The 19,998-nt window shown below is 56.1% G+C and overlaps 1 protein-coding gene and 1 long non-coding RNA gene across 3 annotated transcripts; one reads left to right on the plus strand and one right to left on the minus strand.

Annotated features, from left to right (window-relative positions):
• Window positions 1-8,360: 8,360 nt before the first annotated feature.
• Window positions 8,361-13,486, minus strand: HOXC10 (homeobox C10). 2 transcript variants are annotated; one of them, XM_033866561.2, is made up of 3 exons: window positions 12,646-13,486; window positions 11,820-11,896; window positions 9,353-9,490 (listed from the first exon to the last, which is right to left on the minus strand). In XM_033866561.2, exons 1-3 carry the CDS (start codon window positions 13,394-13,396, stop codon window positions 9,482-9,484), a joined length of 837 nt encoding a protein of 278 aa, XP_033722452.1. In that variant the 5' UTR covers window positions 13,397-13,486; the 3' UTR covers window positions 9,353-9,481. The 2 variants fall into 2 exon arrangements, with proteins under 2 accessions (XP_033722451.1, XP_033722452.1); XM_033866560.2 differs by lacking the exon at window positions 11,820-11,896 and having other exon boundaries at window positions 8,361-9,490; window positions 12,646-13,479.
• A 454-nt stretch (window positions 13,487-13,940) lies between these two features.
• LOC109552102 (uncharacterized) lies at window positions 13,941-17,272 on the plus strand. Its single transcript, XR_002178846.3, has 2 exons — window positions 13,941-14,657; window positions 14,735-17,272. It is a non-coding gene; the product is annotated as an uncharacterized lncRNA (long non-coding RNA).
• The last annotated feature ends 2,726 nt before the right edge of the window (window positions 17,273-19,998 follow it).

Below are 19,998 nucleotides of genomic sequence, written 5' to 3' on the forward strand. Positions count from 1 at the left end.
ATGTCCCCAGAGACAGATGTACCCTAGGCAGGGCAGAGTGAGTTTGAAGGAGGGGTACAATTTCAGGGTCAGCAGGGAAGAGTCCAGTTTGCGCTAGGGGAAACAGGCAGGAGCTGAGGCTAAGACACAGGCTCTGAGGCAGCAGGGAAGGATGAGTTTTCCCAGATCCGAGACGCCTGCCCTTCTTTCCCCTCTTGTCCCCAGGAAGGGACCAAATGCCAGGGGTGGGGGGCAGAGGCTGCTTCCCCCCCACCGCACATCTCTGTCGACCTGTCTCCTCTGGGGAGGAGAAGGGCTAGAGAGAGGTGTCCCAGAGAGTGTAATATGTGTGTTTGGGGTGGGGGGAAGTTGAGGGGGAAGGATAGATCTGCAGCTCGAAGCACTGACCCCAGCCTGCCAGGCCCCCTCCCCAGTCCCTACTTACCCCCCCACCACCACCCCGGTTATGTCCTTTTCGGTCTAGCAGGGCTGGGATTTCGACGCATGGGGGGCGTGTGACGTGAGAAATACCCGGCTGGGGAGAGATGACCCAGGACCTCAGCCACTTTACCCTCGGCTCTGATTATGCTCTCCTGCCCCGGCCTGGACTGGTCTGGGAAATCCAAATTACACCAAGAAACAGCATACCTCTTTGGCCTTGATGGAGTCGGGTTAGCTGTCAATCAAAAATTCTCCCTCACTAGTTCAAGGAACAGACAGGAGATTCCCGTTCCCCTGCCGAGGCTTCCTCCAGATCCCCAGCGCCATCAGCACCTCCCCCAGCCCAGGCGGCTGGGGACCCTGCCTGGCTCTGGGGTGACTGCTGGCAATGCTGAGCAGAGCTGTGTAGCCGTCAGAGGGCCTGGGGCCAGACTGCGACCAAGGGGACATCAGAGGACAGAGCCCGAGACAGCCTGAGACAACAAGATTGAAGCCCGGCGCCAGGCCCATAGAGAGGAAGGGAGGAAGGAAGGAGGGAAGGAAAAAAGAAAACGGATTAGGATAAAAGAAAGAAAGAGGGGAGAATTACAGAAAAGAGGGGAGGCAGGATGAAAAGAGGGGGAGAGCAGGGAAAGGAAGGCGTGCAGAGAGCGAGCCGGAGGAAGGGCGGTGACAGGAAGGCAGGACGGGGTAGGGCGCGGGCTGGCCGAGCAGCCGTGGCATTGTGCAGCCCGCTGGCTGGCCGGGCCTTTGCCGCGGGACCCGCTCCGGGCGCGGCGGCCACTTCTGCCTGGACACAAAGGAGGAAGAGGCCTTCTCTCCTGCCTCTCCCGGGCGACCTGCTGAGGTGGGTACACCAGGCCTCTGGGATATAGAACCCTATCTCGGCCCAGGCAGCCGCCCGGGCAGCTGGGAGCTGAGCCACGGACTCGTCAAGGAGCAAAGAAGACATGAGGAAGGAGAAGGTTTCACACCCGCTCCTTCTCTGCGTCTTCGCCAGGGAACAGAGCCCATCTGTCCCAACCTCAGTCTTCTTAGAAGAAAGATGCCCCTACAGCCCCTCTCCTGTGGGCCTCTACTGTTTGGGAGAGCCCCCAGACATACTGGCTGTAAACAGATGCCCCTTTCTCTGCTACCCACTTCGGTCACCGCCTTCTTTTCAACTCCTGAGCAGCCTGCCCACCCAGCAGAGGCAGCAGCGGTGGGGCAGCCTGGATCAGCAGGCCCACGTACTCTGCTGCCGTCAAATTCCCTGTCAAACTGAGGGGAGATTGTCGCCTTCATTTCGGAGAGTGAACTCAGATCCTCCTCCCTCAGGCACAGACACAGCTGTGGATCAGGAAGCAGGCCTCGCCCACAGCCCCCTCCCCACCAATGCCCCATTTTGCCTAGGCCTTGCTGAGAGAGGCAGCCAGGAGGAGGGGGGCTGGAAGAGGCTGGGAGTCCCTGAGTTCACCAGGCCACCAGGCCGAGGTCCCCCGGGTTCCACAACTGCATGTGGGTAGTGCCCCCCTTCTCTGCATTTGGAGATGGGGTGGCAGGTCAGGGCTCCAGAGCAGAACTCCAGGCTCCCCCCAAACCCACGCTTGGAGGTGTCGGGGCACAAAGGATGTGGGATCACCGAGCAGGAGGGGTTTGTCTTCCCAGGTTCAGTTACGCCTGCTGAATCTCCTGCCGGTTCCCAGCCTCCCTCTCACCCACACCACTCCCTTCAATTTTCCTCATCACCGATGGGGAACCCAAGGGACCGGAGGCCACTGGAAGTCCCTGTTGGGGATGGGCGGGGGGACCCCAGATTTAGCTAGCAGTTGTGCATCCACTCTAGTTCTTAGAGCTCTCTTCTGACCCCAGAAGACGGCACTGGGCACAGGAGAGGCCCCTCAGGGGGCGGAGCACCCTTACTGCATCACCTCAGACCTGGACAGCTGGGACCACAATCAAGCTAGCACCACCGTGGGAAGGACAGACAGACAGAAAGACAGGCAGGTTAGCCTCATCCCCTCCCCTTGCCCTGCACCTCCCTTTTAGTGATTTAAATTCCCTCTGGTTCAATCCACACCGCCAAGTTCGGATTAAATTTAAAACAGGCTTTTCCCGGTCCCCCAGCGGGTCATCCCCGAGCCCGAACGCAGGGCGCCCGCTCCCGGCTCGTCAGCGCGGAGGAGGCTGTGTGTACTCCATTTGCTTTCATTTTCCTTCTCCCCCTGAAATGGGCTCAGTTCACCTCTCCGCTGCCCTCTCCTCCTCCCCGCCCCCTCCGTGGTTCCCCTCTACTTTCCCCCCTTTTCTCTCCTGATCCCTCTTTGTTGGGAAAAACACACCCACACACACAACTCCTCCTAGCTCAGGCCTGCGCTGGAAGCAGAAACTGAATTCTCCTGGCCTGCGGCGAGGAGACCAGCGTCCTGCACCCACCCCAGGTGGGTACCCGGGATCCCTACACACTAGGAGTCCAGCCGCTAAACCCAGCAGGAGTGAAACCCCCAGGGGCTGTGAACGTGGCCCTCTCAACGCCACGGCCTACATTCCCACCGGCCCCCTGCCCAGCCGCCCCACAGCAAACGGGGCTATTTCCAGCTCCCCCAGCCTGGTCCAGTTTCCCCGCCTGGGGAGTGGCTGGAGGGGGAGCGGCCCCAGAGCTAGGGGTGCTCTGCGCTTGGAGCCCCCGTGGCCTTGGGCGCCTGGTTACCCGATCTTTGTGGGACGTGTGTGTCGCAAGGAAATTTGCAGTGACTTTGGAGCCCAGACTGAGGAAGCCGAGGTGGCGAAAGGAGAGACAATAAGGGTCCGAAGTACAATTAAGGGGCCAGAGCCGCTAGTCTCTCCCCCGCCTTCCCTGCCAGGCTAGGAGCTGTCTGGCCTCAAACCTCAGGGCAAGCCGCGAACCTGGAGCCGGAAACTCAGCCCACGGTGGAGGGAACCAGAGGATCCGGCAGCCAGAAAGCAGGAGGAACGCTCCCTCCAACTTGGCCGCGCACCAAGCAGCTCCGCTGAGTTGCAGAGAATCCAGTGAATGAAAGTGTACATTCCGACGAATTTGCCCGATTTTTTCCAGCCTTTGGAAGGACAGCCTAGGGTTTGGGACGTCTCAGACGGACGGACAGACAGGCAGCCAGGCAAACCGCATCTCCGGAGGCAGACAGACTCACAACATGAGTGTGAGCCTGAAATCAAATACAGGTTCAACATTTCCCAGGCCTCTGTGCCAGGCCGGGTGAGCGCCGATCTCCCTACCTTCTCTCCCCTCCAGGGCGTTGGGCAGAGACCCGGAAGCCTCGGTCCCTCTGGCTTGGTCCAATCCCGCCTCGGGAAGCGCCTTCGTTACCTGCTCCTCGGCTCCCCACGGCCACAGATGCAGGGAAGCCGCCTCCGCCGGGGGAGGGAAGCCCCGGCCACCGCAGCCGCCGCTGCCCGCCCTTCTTCCCTCCCTCCCTCTTCCTCGCCCTCCCTCCCTCTCTCCCTCCCTCGTGCTCTGCCGCTCGCGGGGCCCTCCCGCGGGCAACCTGTTCTGGACCAAATCCAGGTAGCTCCGAAAGAGACCAAAAAAAAAGGACCTCTTACGTGGAAAAGAAAGAAAGAAAGACCTTTAACTGCATTTATTTTTCACGCTCTGACCCTTGGTGGGCCTCAGTTCAGACGTCCTGGGCCCGGCCCTGCAGCTGCAGAGGTGTGCGGGGCCTGCCGCCTCGCCCACGCTGGCCGCCGCGTCCCGCGCGCTGTGCGCTGCACACTCTGGGCCGCCGCCCCCGCAGCCCAAACACCAAACAGACCTCAAGGTCCTTACTACAGACTCAACCTCCGGTTGCCCGCCTCGCCGCTGGCCTCTGCCCAGGAGCCCGCTCCGCTCCGTCTGCGGCCAAAGTTCACACACAATCCACCTTGTTCGTGCTCTCGCGCCCGGCCGGACACCCTTCCTAGCCAAGGCGCCCACTGGCCACCCTCGGGCCGCGGCCTTGCCCGGGGCTGCAAACCTCCTCCCCTGCACGGGACCCACACAAAGCCCAGTGTCCTGACGCTCCCACCTGCAGCCCCCTGTCCCTGGCCCCGCTGCCCTTCACCTGTTCCCGAGAAGGGCTGCATCTCCGAGCGAGCCGAGGCAGGCCGGTGGGCCCGGGCGGAGGGTGCTGGGGAGCCGAGGTCCCAGGGAGGCCACAGAGGCTCGGCCGGCTAAGCCGGAGCCCCCGCAGGCAGGCAAGAGATCTCAGAGACCAAGGCTCTCCTTGGCGAGCTCTTGCCTTTTCCTCCTTCTCCTGCAAGTCTTAAACACTCCGAGAGTTCAGCTCTATAAATCCTGCTCCTCTTTCCCATATCATAATTAAAAAAAAACAGTAGGGGAGGTTTTAACTTTTATTGCGATTTCTGGAGTTGGGCTGCGGAGCATATATTAAGTTTACGCTTATGCACTCTCGGCGGGGAGGGTCCTTTAAGAAATAAAAATCCATCTTAATATCCACAGACGAGAGATAATTTTTTCCCTCCTCTTCACGCTGTTTCTTTTGAAGACTCCCTTCCAGCGAAGAGAATAAATAACCACCATTGCCTTAGCCACGATCCACGGCCCCAGGGCCCCTTGGTGGACTCTGGCCACCAGACTGGCCCTCACCTTGGCCCTGTGACAATGTACCCCATTCCCCAGGATATGGGGGGCCACCCACCCCATAAGCCCACCGGCTCTGAAACAGATATGGGGGCAGAGAGACCCAAAGCACAGAAGTCGTTCATTGGTGAATTTCGGCCCATCAGGGATGCCGTCTCCAAGCCAGGCCCTCCTGAGCACCCAGCCCCTGCCTGGGACTCCCTTCACTCCAGCTGGCCCCGGGCTTCTGACAGCCTGAAAACTCAGAGACTGCTAGGGGCTCCCAAACTGGGGAAGCCCTTGCCTGCCTTGTACCAGGTGGCCTTCCTCTCTGAAAACCTCCCCATTTCCCCGGGAGCCATAGGGCGATTTGAGCACTTCCTTCCAAGGGAAGAGATTTTTTTCCCCTACCAAGGGCTGGGGGACAGACAGAAAGACAGACTGACAATTTCAGCTGGGGAGAAGGAAGGCCCTATTCCCATTTTCTCCTCTAGTCTCCATTGGGTCTCTTCGTACACGAGAGAGAGAAAGATACACGAGTGTGCACAAAAATATATACAGGGGATCTGAGAGAGCCTGGAGGAGATAGAGATACAGAAACAGAGACCCACACTCATCCAAGGTTATGTATAAGCCCTCAGCAGACAACTGTGTGAATACAGAACTCCATGTACATATTGTGTTCCGGGGACATGATTTTGTTGCCTTGTCTGAAAGTCTATAATGTTTTAATAATCATAATAATTCCAAAGTAAGAGAACCGAGAACCTGGCTTTCTCTTTCCCAGTCTCTCTGAGAACGGGGGTATATCTCCCCATTCCCCCTGGTCCTCCCCAGTTTTCTCTGCAGGCAGCGAAACCTCGCTGGCGAGCCCTCTCTCTAGTAACCAGGACCAGAATTGAGCAACCAGAGGGGCCGAGGAGGGGAAGAAGCTTTGCAAAGTTGCACACTGCTTGGATTCTCCCTAACCCAGACCCTCCCCTCCTCCCCCTGGCATCAGCCGACAACCTCCCCAGCAATATGGTAATGGCGGGCGCTGGCAGCCTCCAGACATTTCCACACAGCGCAAAGACGAGCAGCTGCCTGACAGCCACAGACACAACACACCAAGGCCTACGGGCAACAGACAGCTAGAAAGAGACCAGAGCCAGATTCCTGCCCTGATGTTTCCCAGTAGGGTAGGTGTGGGGGGTTCTACTTGGACTGGATGGCTTTCCTCCAGCCTACTAGCACCCTAAATGTGCCCTTCTCCTGGCGACGGAGATATAGAACGGGAAGGCGAGGTGGCTGAGCTGCTGATCAGAGTTCCCCAACTCTTAGGACCCCAGGCACCCCATTTTTCTAAGGAGAAGCTCCAGCCCCAGCCGACTGGAGGCAGGTTTTTTTCCTTGGAGGTGGAAGGTAGGAGAAGCTAACTCTTCCAGAGACCCCTTTCTCTTTCTGTGGTCTTTTCTCTTTTAATCGTCCTGCCCCACCCTGCTACCCAACTGAGCTGGCCCGCCAGGCCACCTCTCACTCAAATTCCTGAATTTCCTTGGAATTGGTTAGACCTTCTTTGTCTGTCTCCATCAGCTGGGCCCAGGAAACAATAGCTGCAGGAAAAACTCCTCTCCCTCAATCACGGGGATGGGGACAGGCTGAGGAGTGGAAAGGATAAAGCGGGATCCTCCAGACTTGTGGTGTAGCCCCACTCACAGCTAGCCCGCCTCAGCCTGTACCCACTTTGCCTTATCTAGGAGGGGGGCTGGGGGCAGTCCCACTGGGGAGGGTAGGAGCGGGATAGGTGGGTTGGGGCCCTCGACGATAACCGACTGATGTAACTCAGGCAGTTTCTTGTTGCCGAGTTCAAAACTCAATCCCAACAACATGAAACTACCTAAGCCACAGATCAGCTGAGCGAACAGGGCGGGAGATTCAGCTCTGCATCTATCAGGAGAAGGGAAGGGGGTTGGGGAAGGAAGAAATTCAGCCCCATCCCCCTTTCCGCCCTCACGACCTCCCTAAGGACGAGAGAGTAGACTTTGGGTGGCTGGGTGGGTAGGGGATCTGACTGCCTCATCAGCTGCTAGTCTAAACAAATCGCTCAGAGAGACTCTGGTGAAATGGGACCTCCAGCTGCCAAACCCCCGCCCCGCCCCCAGCACCGCAGCGGAGCTACCCCCCTGCCTCTGGCCCTGGCCCTGGGGGAAGCTGGAGTGTCCTTCCACTCTCCAGCTGGGTCCCCTGTCTTGCCCTTCTGGCTCTCCTGTGCTCTCCTCCTAGATTCCCTCTGATCTTCTCCGTCTCTCAGCTGGACTCCGGCTTCCCTTCGTCTATGTGTGGCCGAACCACTCCAGAGCCTCTTCCGATCAGGCCACTTGCCTGGCAAAGCCCCACGGCCGGGCAGAGTGGGGGACCGAGAGCCTGGCTAAGGCTCACATCCAAACCAGCAGAAAGCAGGAAGACCTAAGCTTCAAGCTCCAACACTCTCTAGCCCATCCTCCCTCCGCTTCCCCCAGCAGACGGCCAGAATGAGAGACGTCTAGACCCATGTGTCGAACTCAAGGAGACCCTAAGTGACCGAGTAAAGAAAGAAGCCCAAAACCACCAATTTACCTCTTTGACCGCCGAACCCCACGGCAACGGGGCTGGGGACGGAGAGCTCACGGCCACTGCCCTCCACCGCGAGCCGCCACAAGGCAAGCCTGGGCTCTCAGCAAGCGCGGAAGCACGAAACACCTTCCACCCTGCTCTGCCCACTGCGCGCTGGGCACCTGGGGACGCCGCTCTTCCCCACTCCAGCGCCAAGAGAAGAACAAGAAACCGCTTCTCTTACCTTGTCGCTGCCTCGTCGTCGTCCTCCTCCTCTTGCCGCTGCCCGTGCTTCTGCTGCTGCTGTCGAAGGGGGGGTGGCTGAGCTCCTTGCCCCCCTCCGGCGGTTAAGTTTATTCCTTTCCTCGGATAGGTGGGGGGCTCTTGGGGTTCCCCCGAGCAGCGGTGGGGTGCGCCTGGCCCAGCACCCCAGGCAATCAGATCCGTCTGCTCCTCAAGATTGCAGTTTGCTCTCTGCCTCCTTCCCTCCTCCAGTCACCTTTAAATGCATCTTTTACTGCAGCACCACATTATATTTGCAGATCATAAAATCCACCTCTCGCGCGCACCAAGACCGTCCTGACATTACTGTTTTATGACCTTGACTTATTGTGGTCACCTGGATAATATTTAAATCAACGTTATGGTCTCTCACTTACATTAAACCCGCCAAGAGACGTTCTAGAAAGGCTCTAGGAGATGAGTCAAACACAAAACACACACATCCACACACTCAGCCTCTTTGGGGGGAGGGTGTCGCTAAAAAAAAACACTAAAAGCAGAAAACCACCCATTTGAGGATCATGATTCTGGAAATTTATTAGGATTTTTTTCTCCATTAAGGAAGCTACATGCAAAAGATACAACGTACAGAATATCTTTAAATAACACAACTCCCAGACAGGGACAGGGCGATATTTGGGGGAGGGGCACTCTGTCTTTGCTTCACTATGTTCTATTTTAAATTTAAAAAATTTTTTTTGCTCCTCTGGATGGAATTTCTGAGATGGCAGTGCATGGGGGATGTGGGGGTGCTGGGAGAATGGGAGAAAAGCAGAAGGCAGTACAAATACGAGACTTCAAGCAGATTCTCAGAACGATTGGGAGGTGAAGACACAGAGAGGGTTTGGTGCAGGCGCTGGACGCTACGACAAACACACAAACACTAGCCGAACTTTCCAAAAACGTCTATTATTCTAAGGAGGAAATGCAGCAAGGAAGGAGCGATTCTGACTGTGCTCTTCGAGATTACAGACCTTCTCTGGTTGATTTTTTTCCCTCTTTTTCCCCCTCTAATCGGGTGGATTCGACCTTAACTTTGCCTGGAGAACGGGATGCTATGTGTGAGTGCGTGGGTGAGTGAGGGGTTGACACACACACCAGCCACACTCCCACCCTCGTCTATGCGGGCACACCACACCCCACAACCCAGCACCCCATTTCTCATGCTTTAGGTGGACACATCTTCGCAGCAAGAACCATAGGTCCCTTGAAAGGAGTGTCTGAGGTCTTTGCCTTTTTTGCAGGCGTGTTGCATTTATACTCAGGGAGGAAAAAAAATATATACCACCAGGCACAAAGGGAGGAGGGGCGGGGAAAGGAGGGAACGGGGGGAAGAGGGTGAGTGGGAGGGGAGCCCCCTCGCTCAGGTGAAATTAAAATTGGAGGTCAGTTCCCGGATTCGATTCTCTCGGTTCATTTTCTTGAGTTTCATTCTGCGATTTTGAAACCAGATTTTGACTTGTCTGTCTGTAAGGTTAATGGTCTTGCTAATCTCCAGGCGGCGCTCTCGTGTCAAATACATATTGAACAGAAATTCTTTCTCCAATTCCAGCGTCTGGTGTTTAGTATAGGGACACCTCTTCTTCCTTCCGCTCTTTGCTGTCAGCCAATTTCCTGTGGTGTTTTCTGCCTTTATCTCCTCTGTTAAAAATAACATTATTTACATAAGTATCCCTCGAAGAGGCAACCCTCGCAGCACTGCAGCCTTGGCCAGCTTGCAGTGGGGGCAGCTGAGGGAGCACAGGGGAGCTGTTCTCGCCCCACAGGCCTGGCTGGTGGGGTCCTCCTGGCCTCAAGGCTCTTAGAATTTCTTTGGGGTCTAGACTTACAGGGGAGAAAGACAGAAAGTACTTGCCTCCAACGCGTCTATTAAATTTAATCACCCAATCCACCTTGACCTAGCATGTTCTGAGAACTCCTGCTCTCCCTCGGCTTGCTGGCCCTGGCGGGCACGCTAAGCCTCCCCAGACCCCGCCTCCTCTCTGTTCCTTTCCAGCTCTGTAAAAATCCAACCAGAAGGAAAAAGTGTTTTCCAGGCCTCAGACCCGGTGGCAGAGGCCACCTCGCTGCCCAGAGCAATTTCCAGAGAGCTTTGACCCCTTTCAACACAGTGGAGGGATGTCACCCCAGACTCTGCAGCCAGAGGCCATTGCAGCCGTCTCTGCACCAGATCCCCAGCCCTGGCTCCCACCTGAAGCGTCACAGAGTGACTCTACCCCATTGGATCTCCCATTGCCAGCTTTTCCTATCCCGGCCATTTCCCCCAGGAGTAACTGAGGCAGGGAGCTTGTGCAGGCAGCGGAGGTCAGGGGCAACAGCTATGGGGCATGCTGAGGAGTCCTCAGTCAACTGCCCTGGCCAGAGACCTAAGGTCAAGGGAGAGAGATCCTGAGGAAATGCAGCCTCCTGGAAATCTCCTGCCTAGTCTATGTAGGTACGTATGCATGCATGTTCATATGTATTTCTGCAGAGATACACACTCCTATACATATGTACACACACAGGGATATGTACCCATGTGTCTATTTATATCAGGAGATGCTATAAGTGTGGTGTGTATTTCCCTTTCCCTTATCTACAGCTTCTCCCCCCCCGCCCCCCGCACAAATTCTTGCTGAAATGAACCAGCCTTGCTCCTCAAGCAGCAGAAGAGACCTTGGCCATCTTTTCTAGGGAAAAACCCAGAGTCCAGAGACCCGAGAGGGACACCCAGAAAAGGACTCTGCTGATGGCTCTGTGCTCTATCTCCTCTTCTATGCCAAATGAAACTGCCAGGTTCCTGGATCTTAGCTTGATGGGGAGTGGGGTGGGGGCCCTAGGGGAACCAGGAGGCATCAGAAAATGCAAACTTGAGGCTGCAGTTTTAAACACTTTAATGTCCTTAATTCTGTTCCCACCTCTGCACCTGCAGCCTTCTGCCAAATTGTTTAAAGGCTCTCCACATCTAACTCTGTGCCATTTATTTTTTATTGGGGTTGTTGGGGTCTGGGGGAAGGGGAGAAATTACAAGTGGGGAGTCCGGCCCAAAGCCCTCTTGCCTCTGGCCTGGTGGGGGCACCAAAATGAGGGGGGCAGGCAAAAAGGGAGCAGGCAGAGTCAGAGGGATTAGTTGGGGTGGGAGGGTTTAGATGGTATGGGGATGGCAGGGGAGAAAGGGGACCCTACCAGAATGGGGGCAGTTTGAGCTAGGAGGTAGGCTTGTTAAACTTGACTTTGCTTTTGGTGGGGCTAGAACACAGCTTTTCCTACCCTAAATCTGCACCCCAACCAAGCTCGGGGTATGGGGAGATGGTATAAAATTAAACTTTTGGGCTGCACACGTGCCACCAGTAAGGCTTCGTGGGTATGCGTGCCTCTCTCCCCCTCCCCCTCATGAACACACCCGTGCCCACCTTCTGGCTAGGGTCTCCATGGGCTGATTTGCCAAGGCCACCTTTGATTTGCAGAGGATACCCAAGAGGATGAGGGTCTGCCCTCACCTGCCAAAAGAGTGCATATGCATGTATGAGAGGGCATGCGTGAGTGTGTGTGAGTGTGACACAGGTCGCCTCCAGGCATACGTGTGGACCGCATCCATATACAAACCGCCATAAGACCCAGGCCGCCCCCAGTCTGCTCAGTTTTCACTGTTTCATCTGCCTCTGCACCCAAAGAGCCCTTCCTACACACAGCCTCCAGTAGCCAGTGCTGTGGGGAGCAGGTTTATCCCCTGCCCGCCCCACCAGTTGGGCCTTTTCTGATGCTTTTTGCTCCAACTTTTCAGGGTAAGTCCCCTCAGCCTCCCTCCACTGCTCCCGTTTCCTCCACATTTTCTCCAGGTGTCAGAGAAGGGTCCTGAGGGCCCCCAGTACCTGCAGCAGAAATGAATCTTGAACCCCGAGCTTGAACTCTGGCTAGGCTTTCCCTCGCCACCAAAATTACAATAAAATCCAACCAAAGCCTCACTCCCTTTCAGGAGAAAACCGCTTACCATGCACACAGAAATTTCCCAACCACTCATTTGTAAGCTGCTTTTGGAAACCAACGGGAAAAATTTTTTTAACGTAACTATAAAAAAAAGGAAACAAAATTTCAAAGGGGAGACAAAAAACCTACAACATTCCAAATGCCCTGTTCCAACGCCATACGCAGCCTGGGCGTCTGGGGGAGGGAGGGACGTGGAGGGCAGCCCTTCACCTCCACCTCTTCCGGCCCCAGCACCGCTGCCAGAGGCCCCCGGCCGAGCCAAAAACCGCAGGAGCCCAAGCCACACGCACAAATCAGACCCACAAACAACAAATCGCGCCTCGCAGGAAACAATTTTCAACTGGGAAAACGCAGTAAAGTGAAATCCCCCTTCTCCCAAGTCTTTCCTAGTCCCTGGCCCAAGATCGCCATTTTAAGCTTTTTGCATGCTTCTGACCTGAGCGGGGGTGGGGGTGGGGGAGGTGGGGGAGTGGGGGGGGCATCAGCCTCCCAGGACACGAACGCAGAGCAAGCAAACCAAAGCCAGCACGCGCCCGGGATCGGTCCCCCGCCCTGGGCAACACAAGACGCTGCAGGCTGCCCGCCGTGCGCACCACCCCGGCCTCGGCGCCCACGGCCGCTGCCGCCGGCACCTCCACTTCGCCGCTTACCTTCCCTAGCCAAATGAGGCGCCACCAGCCTGGCGCTCAGCAGGCACGAGTCCCAAGCCGGGGTCGCATTCCCAAGACCGTCCAGAGCCTCCTCGGCCCAACCCTCTCCCTGCCCCCGCCCCGGCCATGAAGACCAAGTGCCCGAGCGTCCCACCCGGGCCACGGCCCAGGCGGCCTTACCTTTCGCTTCGTTATCCGAGGTGTCTGGGCTGGAGTCGGCGGTTTTGGCCCGATCCTTTTCGCTCTCCAAGGGGCTGCCTTTTGGGCCCGCCAGGTTCTGCTCGGTCTTGATCTCATTGGGGCTGGGGGTCTGGCTGTCGGACTTGGGGGTCTCAGGGAAACTCACTTTACCCCGGAGCTGGGGAGACTCCAGATGTTCGGCGCGCGGGTTGAGACTGGCCCGCTGCTCGAAAGGGTTTTCGAAGTCGTTGGCCCCGGCACAGTGGGGCGGCTTGTCCAGCGCGGAGTAGCTCGGGCTGGCGCGGTAGTAGCTGGGCACCGGCACCTCGTGCTCCCCGAGGCAGGACTCCTGCAGGGGGTGGGAGTAGAGCGCTGCCTCGGGGCCACTTTTCGCCCGCTTCTCTGCGCTGTACATGCAGCAGACATTCTCCTCCTTGACACTAGGTGGGTAGGAGCAGGAGGATAGCGGCCTGCCAACAGGTTGTTCCAGGCGGTAGGCGGCTTTGGGGTCGCCCCAGGAGTCCAGCTGCGAGAGGTAGGACGGGTAGGTGTTGAGGGCGAGGTTGGGGCTGCTGCCCTCGTCCCTCTTGGAGAGCGAGGGCGCGAGCCCGCAGCCCCTCATCACCCCGCAGTTGAAGTCACTCCCAGATTGCATATACATGCCTGCGCTCCGGCTATAGCGCTCTCCTCCGCCAGGCGCAACCAAGGGCTCCGCGTACGAGTTCGGAGTTACATTGCGAGGGCATGTCATTTTCAGAGAGAGGGGTTTTTAAGGAGCAATACTACTGCGGAGGAGCTGACATCTTTTTTTTTCCCCATCCGGGAGGGGGGGCGGTTGGAGGGGCGGGAGGGAAAAGAAGGGGAGGGGGGGAAATATCAGCTCCATAATTATCCGCGCATTCGGCCCTCACCATGTGACGGCTAGACCAATGGGATTTGAAAATGGCCTTGATGATTCAGACGGCCGTGACGTCAGCGGGGTCAAGTTGTCTGCAGGCAGAGCGCGCAGCGTGGAGTAACAGCGCCACCTAGCAGCCGCCTCGAGGTAGGGGCGCCGGAGCCCTTCCCCGCGAACAAAGGAAGGGCCCCCGCGGCGACTGGGGCAGGAGCGGGGTGGAGGGGGATGAGGGGGTTCTAGGGAGGATGGGGTTTGTTTACCCGGGAAGCAGCCTGTAACTCTTGGGGAGAAGGGAGCGGAGAGGGGGGAAAATGCGGGACAGAGAGAGAGCGAGGCAACTCGGGGCTCAAAACAGTCACATTCAAACTAAAAGGTCAAGACACGATTCAGGTACTTCTTCCCCTCCTCACCTCCTCTTTTCCTCGCCTTGGCCCCCGCCCCCACTTCTTCCCCTGGGATGGGAGTGGGGTGAGGTTTGGGGGAGGGATCCTGCGGGCAGAGAAAGGGAGAGGAAAAAGTTAAGGAATCCCAAACGGAACTAAAGTTTCTCCTCTCCTGCGTCCTCTTTCGTCGGTCTCGGCCCTTGGGGCTGGGAGCTCAGCTCGGGACCTCCCGTCACGGAAGTTGGTTGAGTTGCAAGTTCCCCGTGGGGATTGACGGGGAATCTCCAGTGTCTGGGGCAGGCCAGGGAGGAGGTCAAGATGACTTCAGGGCTGCTTGGGAGAGAGGGATTCCGAGGGGACTGAGGGGTCGCGGGAGGAGGAGGCCGGCAACCAGAGGCACCGGCTCCCCGACCAGGGAGCGCGGCCTGGACCTGGCTGGGTGGGCGGCTCCTGGGTTATCAACTCAGGGGCAGGAAGGCTTTGGCCTTGGAGCCGGTTCGGCTGCTCTGCTCCAGGCCCTGGCGGCCCTCGCTTTCCAGTTGACCTTGCCTCCACGAAAACAGGGAGCATTCCCAGAGAGAAAGAGGGAACCCTCGGGGCCTCGGGCGGTTTGGGGGAGTCACGTATCAACCGGGAAACCAAGGCAACGGACGCGACAAAATGCGACCCTGAGAAGTGTCCTTCAGCAGAGCGATTTTTTTAAGAAAGGGAAGCGAGAAATAAGGGACAAGGTATGTTTCAAATAGTTCTTTACGTTTCTTCATCGCCTTTCTCACAAAGCGAACTTAACTCTCCACCCTTTCCTCAGGAAACGGAATCTGGAGTATAACTTGTCTTTCCGGTCGCCCCACATTTTCCCCTGGACCGACCCATGGGTTTCGACTTTCCGAAGGGCTGGAGCCTGGCCGGGAAAAGACCAGAGCTCCAAGACGCCCTGGCGCGGAGGAGTGAGAAGGCTGGATCCCTTCTAGGGAGGCCCAAGCCCGCGGCTGCTAGAAGACGACTTCGGAAAGAAATCCTCCGAAATCTGTCATCCAGAGGGCGAGAGAAAAGGCGCAGGGGTCCCCGAACCCCGGGAAAACTGGAAGAGAATGTTTAATGTGTGACTTGCTGGCAGGGCCAGCCAGGGGAGATTTGAAATGCTTTCGTGTTTTCATTTACAGAGGTCGCCATGGGCTCGGCACAAGGGGTTGGCGCCGGCAAGGTTAGCCCGTTTAGGCCCCAGATGAGACTTGGGACGGCCCCGGTGGCAGTCAATCCAGGGAGCCATTTGTCCCACCCCGCGGGAAACGCAGACACTTTATGGCCACTCTGTTTGTATTATCTGTGTAAGTCTTTCCCCACCAGTTTGATCGAAACTGTTCGCTTTTACGAGGACCCAACGAAAATTCCCCGTCATATTTATCAGCCGAGGATAAAAATTTAGTATGGGAACTGATATTTCCTCATTTATGGGGCGATGAAATTAAAGACCAAAGCAATTGAGAATTATATGGCTTTGGGGGGGTTCCCTCCCCCCTCTGTCACATCTCCTTTATTTTCCTGCCTGGTGTCCCTGTCCCTGGAGTTTGGCATCCCAGTCTCCTGCCCTTGCCCCCCATATTAGGGTCTGCTGGGCCCTCTCCCCCAGACCCAGGTGCCGCTCGACCACCTCAGCTTCTCCTGGTCTTTCTCTCTGTGTTAGTAGCTGGGGGCCGGGACAGCATTCCCTGAGCCTCTCTGCCCAGGCCAGGCTGGGATCGGGTGGGGCTGCGGAAGGTTTCCAAGAGCCTCGAAGTGGAAGGGTCTGGGCCCAGCCTGGGAGGGGGTGAGGGAGGCGGCAGAGTGAAGGAGACAAACTCCAGATAACCTCTCAAAAACGTCAAGCCCCACGGCTTAACCTGGGGAACCAGCGGTAGAGAAGCAGAGTCACTCGGCTTTGAGACCTGTCTCCCCTACCAGCCTGACCCCCATCCCAAACTCACTCCTTACCTCAGCCCTGAGTGGGGATGGAGTCGCTTTCAGAATCCTTGCCATTATTAATGGAAATAATCCCCCTGGGAGAAGGAGCCTCGCGCCTCTACTCCCATCTCCTCACAAGAACGAATAGTGTTTAAAGTTGAAATAATTAGAAGTATGATAAACATGGCCCATTAATGAAAAAAGAAATCAAATTCATCAGCCTAAGTGGGACCCCCGGTGGGACAAATGTTTGCCTTTAATTACGCAGGAAAAACGCAAACCCGGAGCTGTTAAACAAGAACCGGAAGACGCCGATTTGAATAACTTGTTGGGTTTTTGCAAACTTGGGATTCTGCACCAGTGGAGACGAAAGGAAGGAAGACGTGAGGGTGAGGACGGAGAGAGGGGAGCATTCGTGCGGATTTGGGGAAGTACAGTCAGGTGTGGGTCCCAGCCCTGCCCCCTTGGGCTCCGTCTTTCCCGAGGCCACGAGCAAAGGCTGTTTCCGTCCTATTGTCCGGGCCTGGTGTTCAAAGGCACGCAGGCTGCCACAGCCACCCCACTTGCCGCCTGCCGCCACTGCTGGGCGCCTACCGGCTAAGCCCCACTGGGCCGAGACCCTCAGGCCTGCACCCCAAGGGAACCGGATTGGGGTCCAGAAGAAGTCTGTGTTGCTAAAATCACCCTGTTAAGCCATTTCCCCAACTTTCCAGGAGTGCTGCATCTATTCCTGACTCCCCGGGGCTCCCTCTTCTTGCCTCAACTTGGGGGATGTGAAAATCCAGGGGCTTCAGGCCAGATCGGCTCAGGCTGCACCTACCTTCTGACCAACCCCTCTACCCCGAGAGCTCTGGTCCCCGTGCCCTTCTTCTCGGTACCTAGACCCTGGAAGTGCAGCAGGGATGAGCAGCTGGGCCTCCTGCCGCCCGTGGGACTGTGACCAAGGGAGAGGTGAAGGGTGCTCCTCACAGACTTCAGGGTGGTCAGCGGGTTCCAGACGGCAGGCTGAGGACTGGGGCGCTAGGGGTCCCCATGTGAAAACAGAAGAAGGAAAATCTAGTGCTCAGTGAACAGAAAGGAACCTCAGCTGCTTTCCAGGCTCTAGCCCTCAAAGCACCCCAGAGGCACCCTGATTTCTCCAAGGAAAATTAGTGGAGCTTCCCCACAAGGCTAAGGACGCCATCTAGGAAATTCCAAAGGTGAGGTGAAAAGAAGGAAGAGTGTCTTTCCCTTTGGGATAAAATAATAAAATAATTATACAGTGTGTGTGTGTGTGTGTGTGTGTGTGTGTGTGTGTGTGTGTAAATCTCAAGTGAAATGGAAAACAAAATCACACCAGTGGTTAAAATTGCAGGGTTTTCCCCTCTTGTTTTGGAGGCCCAAATAAATCATTCTCTTCTCAAAACTTGAAGGAAAGATTTGCTTTCTTTTTCTTCGCTAACACCGGGCTCTGCTTCGGCTGAATTGGGAGCAGAAAAATCCCAGGCAAAAGATAGAATGCACCGAAGCCCCCCAAACGGATTTTCAAACAGGTACATGAGGAAAGTGGGAGGCTGAGGACGCTTGGAGGGGCCTCTGGTCTACCCGGGATCTCGCTGCCACCCTGGCGGCAGCCTGGCCATCAGAGTCGCTCTCACATCTGGACGTTGTACACGTCTGCACCCAGATGCTCTGGAGGTTACCGCCTAGACCCGTACCTGACTTGGAGCTCGATTGCATGTACACGGCCACAGATATTAACTTTTACCCAAAAATGTACTCCCTAGGATCCCCGCATCCCGAAGAAGTCTGATAGCCAGCACAGCTGCCTTCTTGCCCTGCCGAAGCCAACCAGTTATTTAACTTTGCCTCCTGAATTGAAACCAGACAGTAAACACATCCAGTAGAAGCTTTGGGAGGAGGACGGGTGGGATGATGTCTTTGGCGGGCGGGACGGGGTGGGGGAAGCCTTGCTCCCCATATTATGGTTTGCGCCCAAGTTGCCCAGTGGGTCGTGTTTCCAGCCGGAGTCAGGGCTGCGGTCTGCCGACTTACTTCGGAGAAAATCCCACTCCTCCTTTACTGGCTAACTTCCTTTTCGAAGATCTTTGTTTTCCATCTTTGTTTCCCCCCTTTCTTTTTCCATTTTCCTCCTTTCTCTTTATTTGTTTCTTTCTCTTTTTCTCTGCAATTCATTTGTTTCCTTCTCTTTTTCTGATTCTTTCTCTTTCTTGTGTTCCTTAGTTCTCTCTTCCTTCTTTCTTTCTTTGTTATACAATTTATTCTTTACTCTTTTCTTTCCTCCTAAATGCTTTCCTTCCCCTTGACTTTCTCCCCTAGCTCTTCTTGTTTTTCTCTGTTGTGCTGGGCGCCCTGAGGGGGAGAGCACGAGGTTCAGTAGCATCCCTTCCCAGCCCCACTGCTCAAGCTTGGAGTTGACCTTCGCCCGCCTTCAGCCTTAACTCCACTCCTCACAAGGCGAAGTGTAGGGCTGTCAGCCGCTGGCGGCCAGGGCTCAGCAGTCACTATCAGAGGGAAGGAAAAGCAGGCGCTGGGGCACATCCTGACCAACTCCGCTGGCTCCCTGAAGTGCCCAGGTCCAGGGCTTAGGTATCCTCAAGTCCATCACCCCGAAGAAGCCTCATCCACCAGGTCTGTCTTTGGAGAAGTTGCTCCATCTTTGTCCTGACTTCCAGAGATGAACATTAAAATAGTTCCTGTTTGAGCCCACTTGATACCCCAAGGCTGGAGCTAGGGGAAATGAAGGAGTGGGGTTCTGTCCATCCCAGGCGAGGGGCAGATCCACGGGGTCACTCGCAGGCTTAGCAGTCCAAGGCCACGTCCCTATACAGGCACCTTTGTTCTTCGAGCTCCTGGATTGCAGCCCGCTGGCCTTCCTTCTCTCTCGGTCCTACAATCACTGCAACCTCTGGGCAGGCATTTCTTGTCGTCTTGAATTCTGTCTTTCATCAAACCCTTTGTGGACTTTGCAGGAGGCAGGGTTGCAGGGCTGTGTGTGCAGAGACTCTTCCCAACTTAACGGTCTGAGTCAAGGTTATGGGTCTCCACTTTGTGCAGTGGGTTGAGGGTGTGTGCAGGGCTGTATGTGTGTGTGTGTGTGTGTGTGTGTGTGTGTGAGAGAGAGAGAGAGAGAGAGAGAGAGGGAGAGAGAGGGAGAGAGAGAGATGCCTACAGGAGAACAAGAGGTTGTGATGGGGAAGGTCTAATTGACATTGTCCAAACTTTGCGGTTCTGTAAGGGTGTGTCTCAACAACAGAGTGGCTGGGACTTTCCTAGCAGCCCCCAAAGCTGGATCCGAGGTGGACCTCAGGAAGGATTAATCCCAACCTTTAAGCCTTGTTTTGCCTTAGTCAGAGATACAGCTCCAGACATCCCCCCTCCCACCAGGACCTCAGAACCTCTCTCTCCCCAACCTCCCAGAGACCCTGAGACTTGGTTCCATGGCAAGACCAAAACTTTAAGTTTTTGAAAAAGAGAGGAGGAATCTTGTAAAACTTTCATGCCAAACAAAGTTATAAAAACTTCCCGGGCGTTGCCTTTTCCAAAGGTTTATATGAATAATAAAGAGTGCAGTCGCGTGCACATAGTTCTGGCGGGCTCTGAGCTGGGAGGGTTCAACAAACAGCATTATCCAGCCCTGGGGCAACAGGAAACCCCAGGGGCTGGCCCCTTGAGGGAATATTGGCCCAGAAACGAATTGCCCTACAGATTCCGGAGAGGGGCGGGGAGAGGGAAGGGGTGGCGCCCTTGACTCCCTTGAAGTTCAAAGTTCTTTGTCCTGGTGAGAAAAACCCTCTCTGCCTTCAATCCACTCGAGAAATTATTCCCCAGGTAGTTTCTCCTCCTCCGATTGAGAAACGGCTCCAGGTATCCCCAACTCCATTCACCTTTCAGACACCTAGTCTGTAACTTTCTTCCTTGCCTAAAGCGGAGCTCCCCTTCTTCCCCATCTGGGACACCTAGAACCTGCGGACTTTCTCTCAGAGGCACTTCGCTGGGATCTGTGAACCGTCTTCCAAGGCGCCCTCGCATCACCATCCCCCAGCAACCTGGGGGTCTGCGTGACAAAGAAACATCAAACCCATTTCTCCTTTCAAGTCCCCCAGGTTCCCCCTGCACCCCCAACGCCCA

The sequence above is a fragment of the Tursiops truncatus genome, chromosome 11 (assembly GCF_011762595.2).
Source record: "Tursiops truncatus isolate mTurTru1 chromosome 11, mTurTru1.mat.Y, whole genome shotgun sequence".
In the NCBI taxonomy this organism is placed as follows: domain Eukaryota; kingdom Metazoa; phylum Chordata; class Mammalia; order Artiodactyla; family Delphinidae; genus Tursiops; species Tursiops truncatus.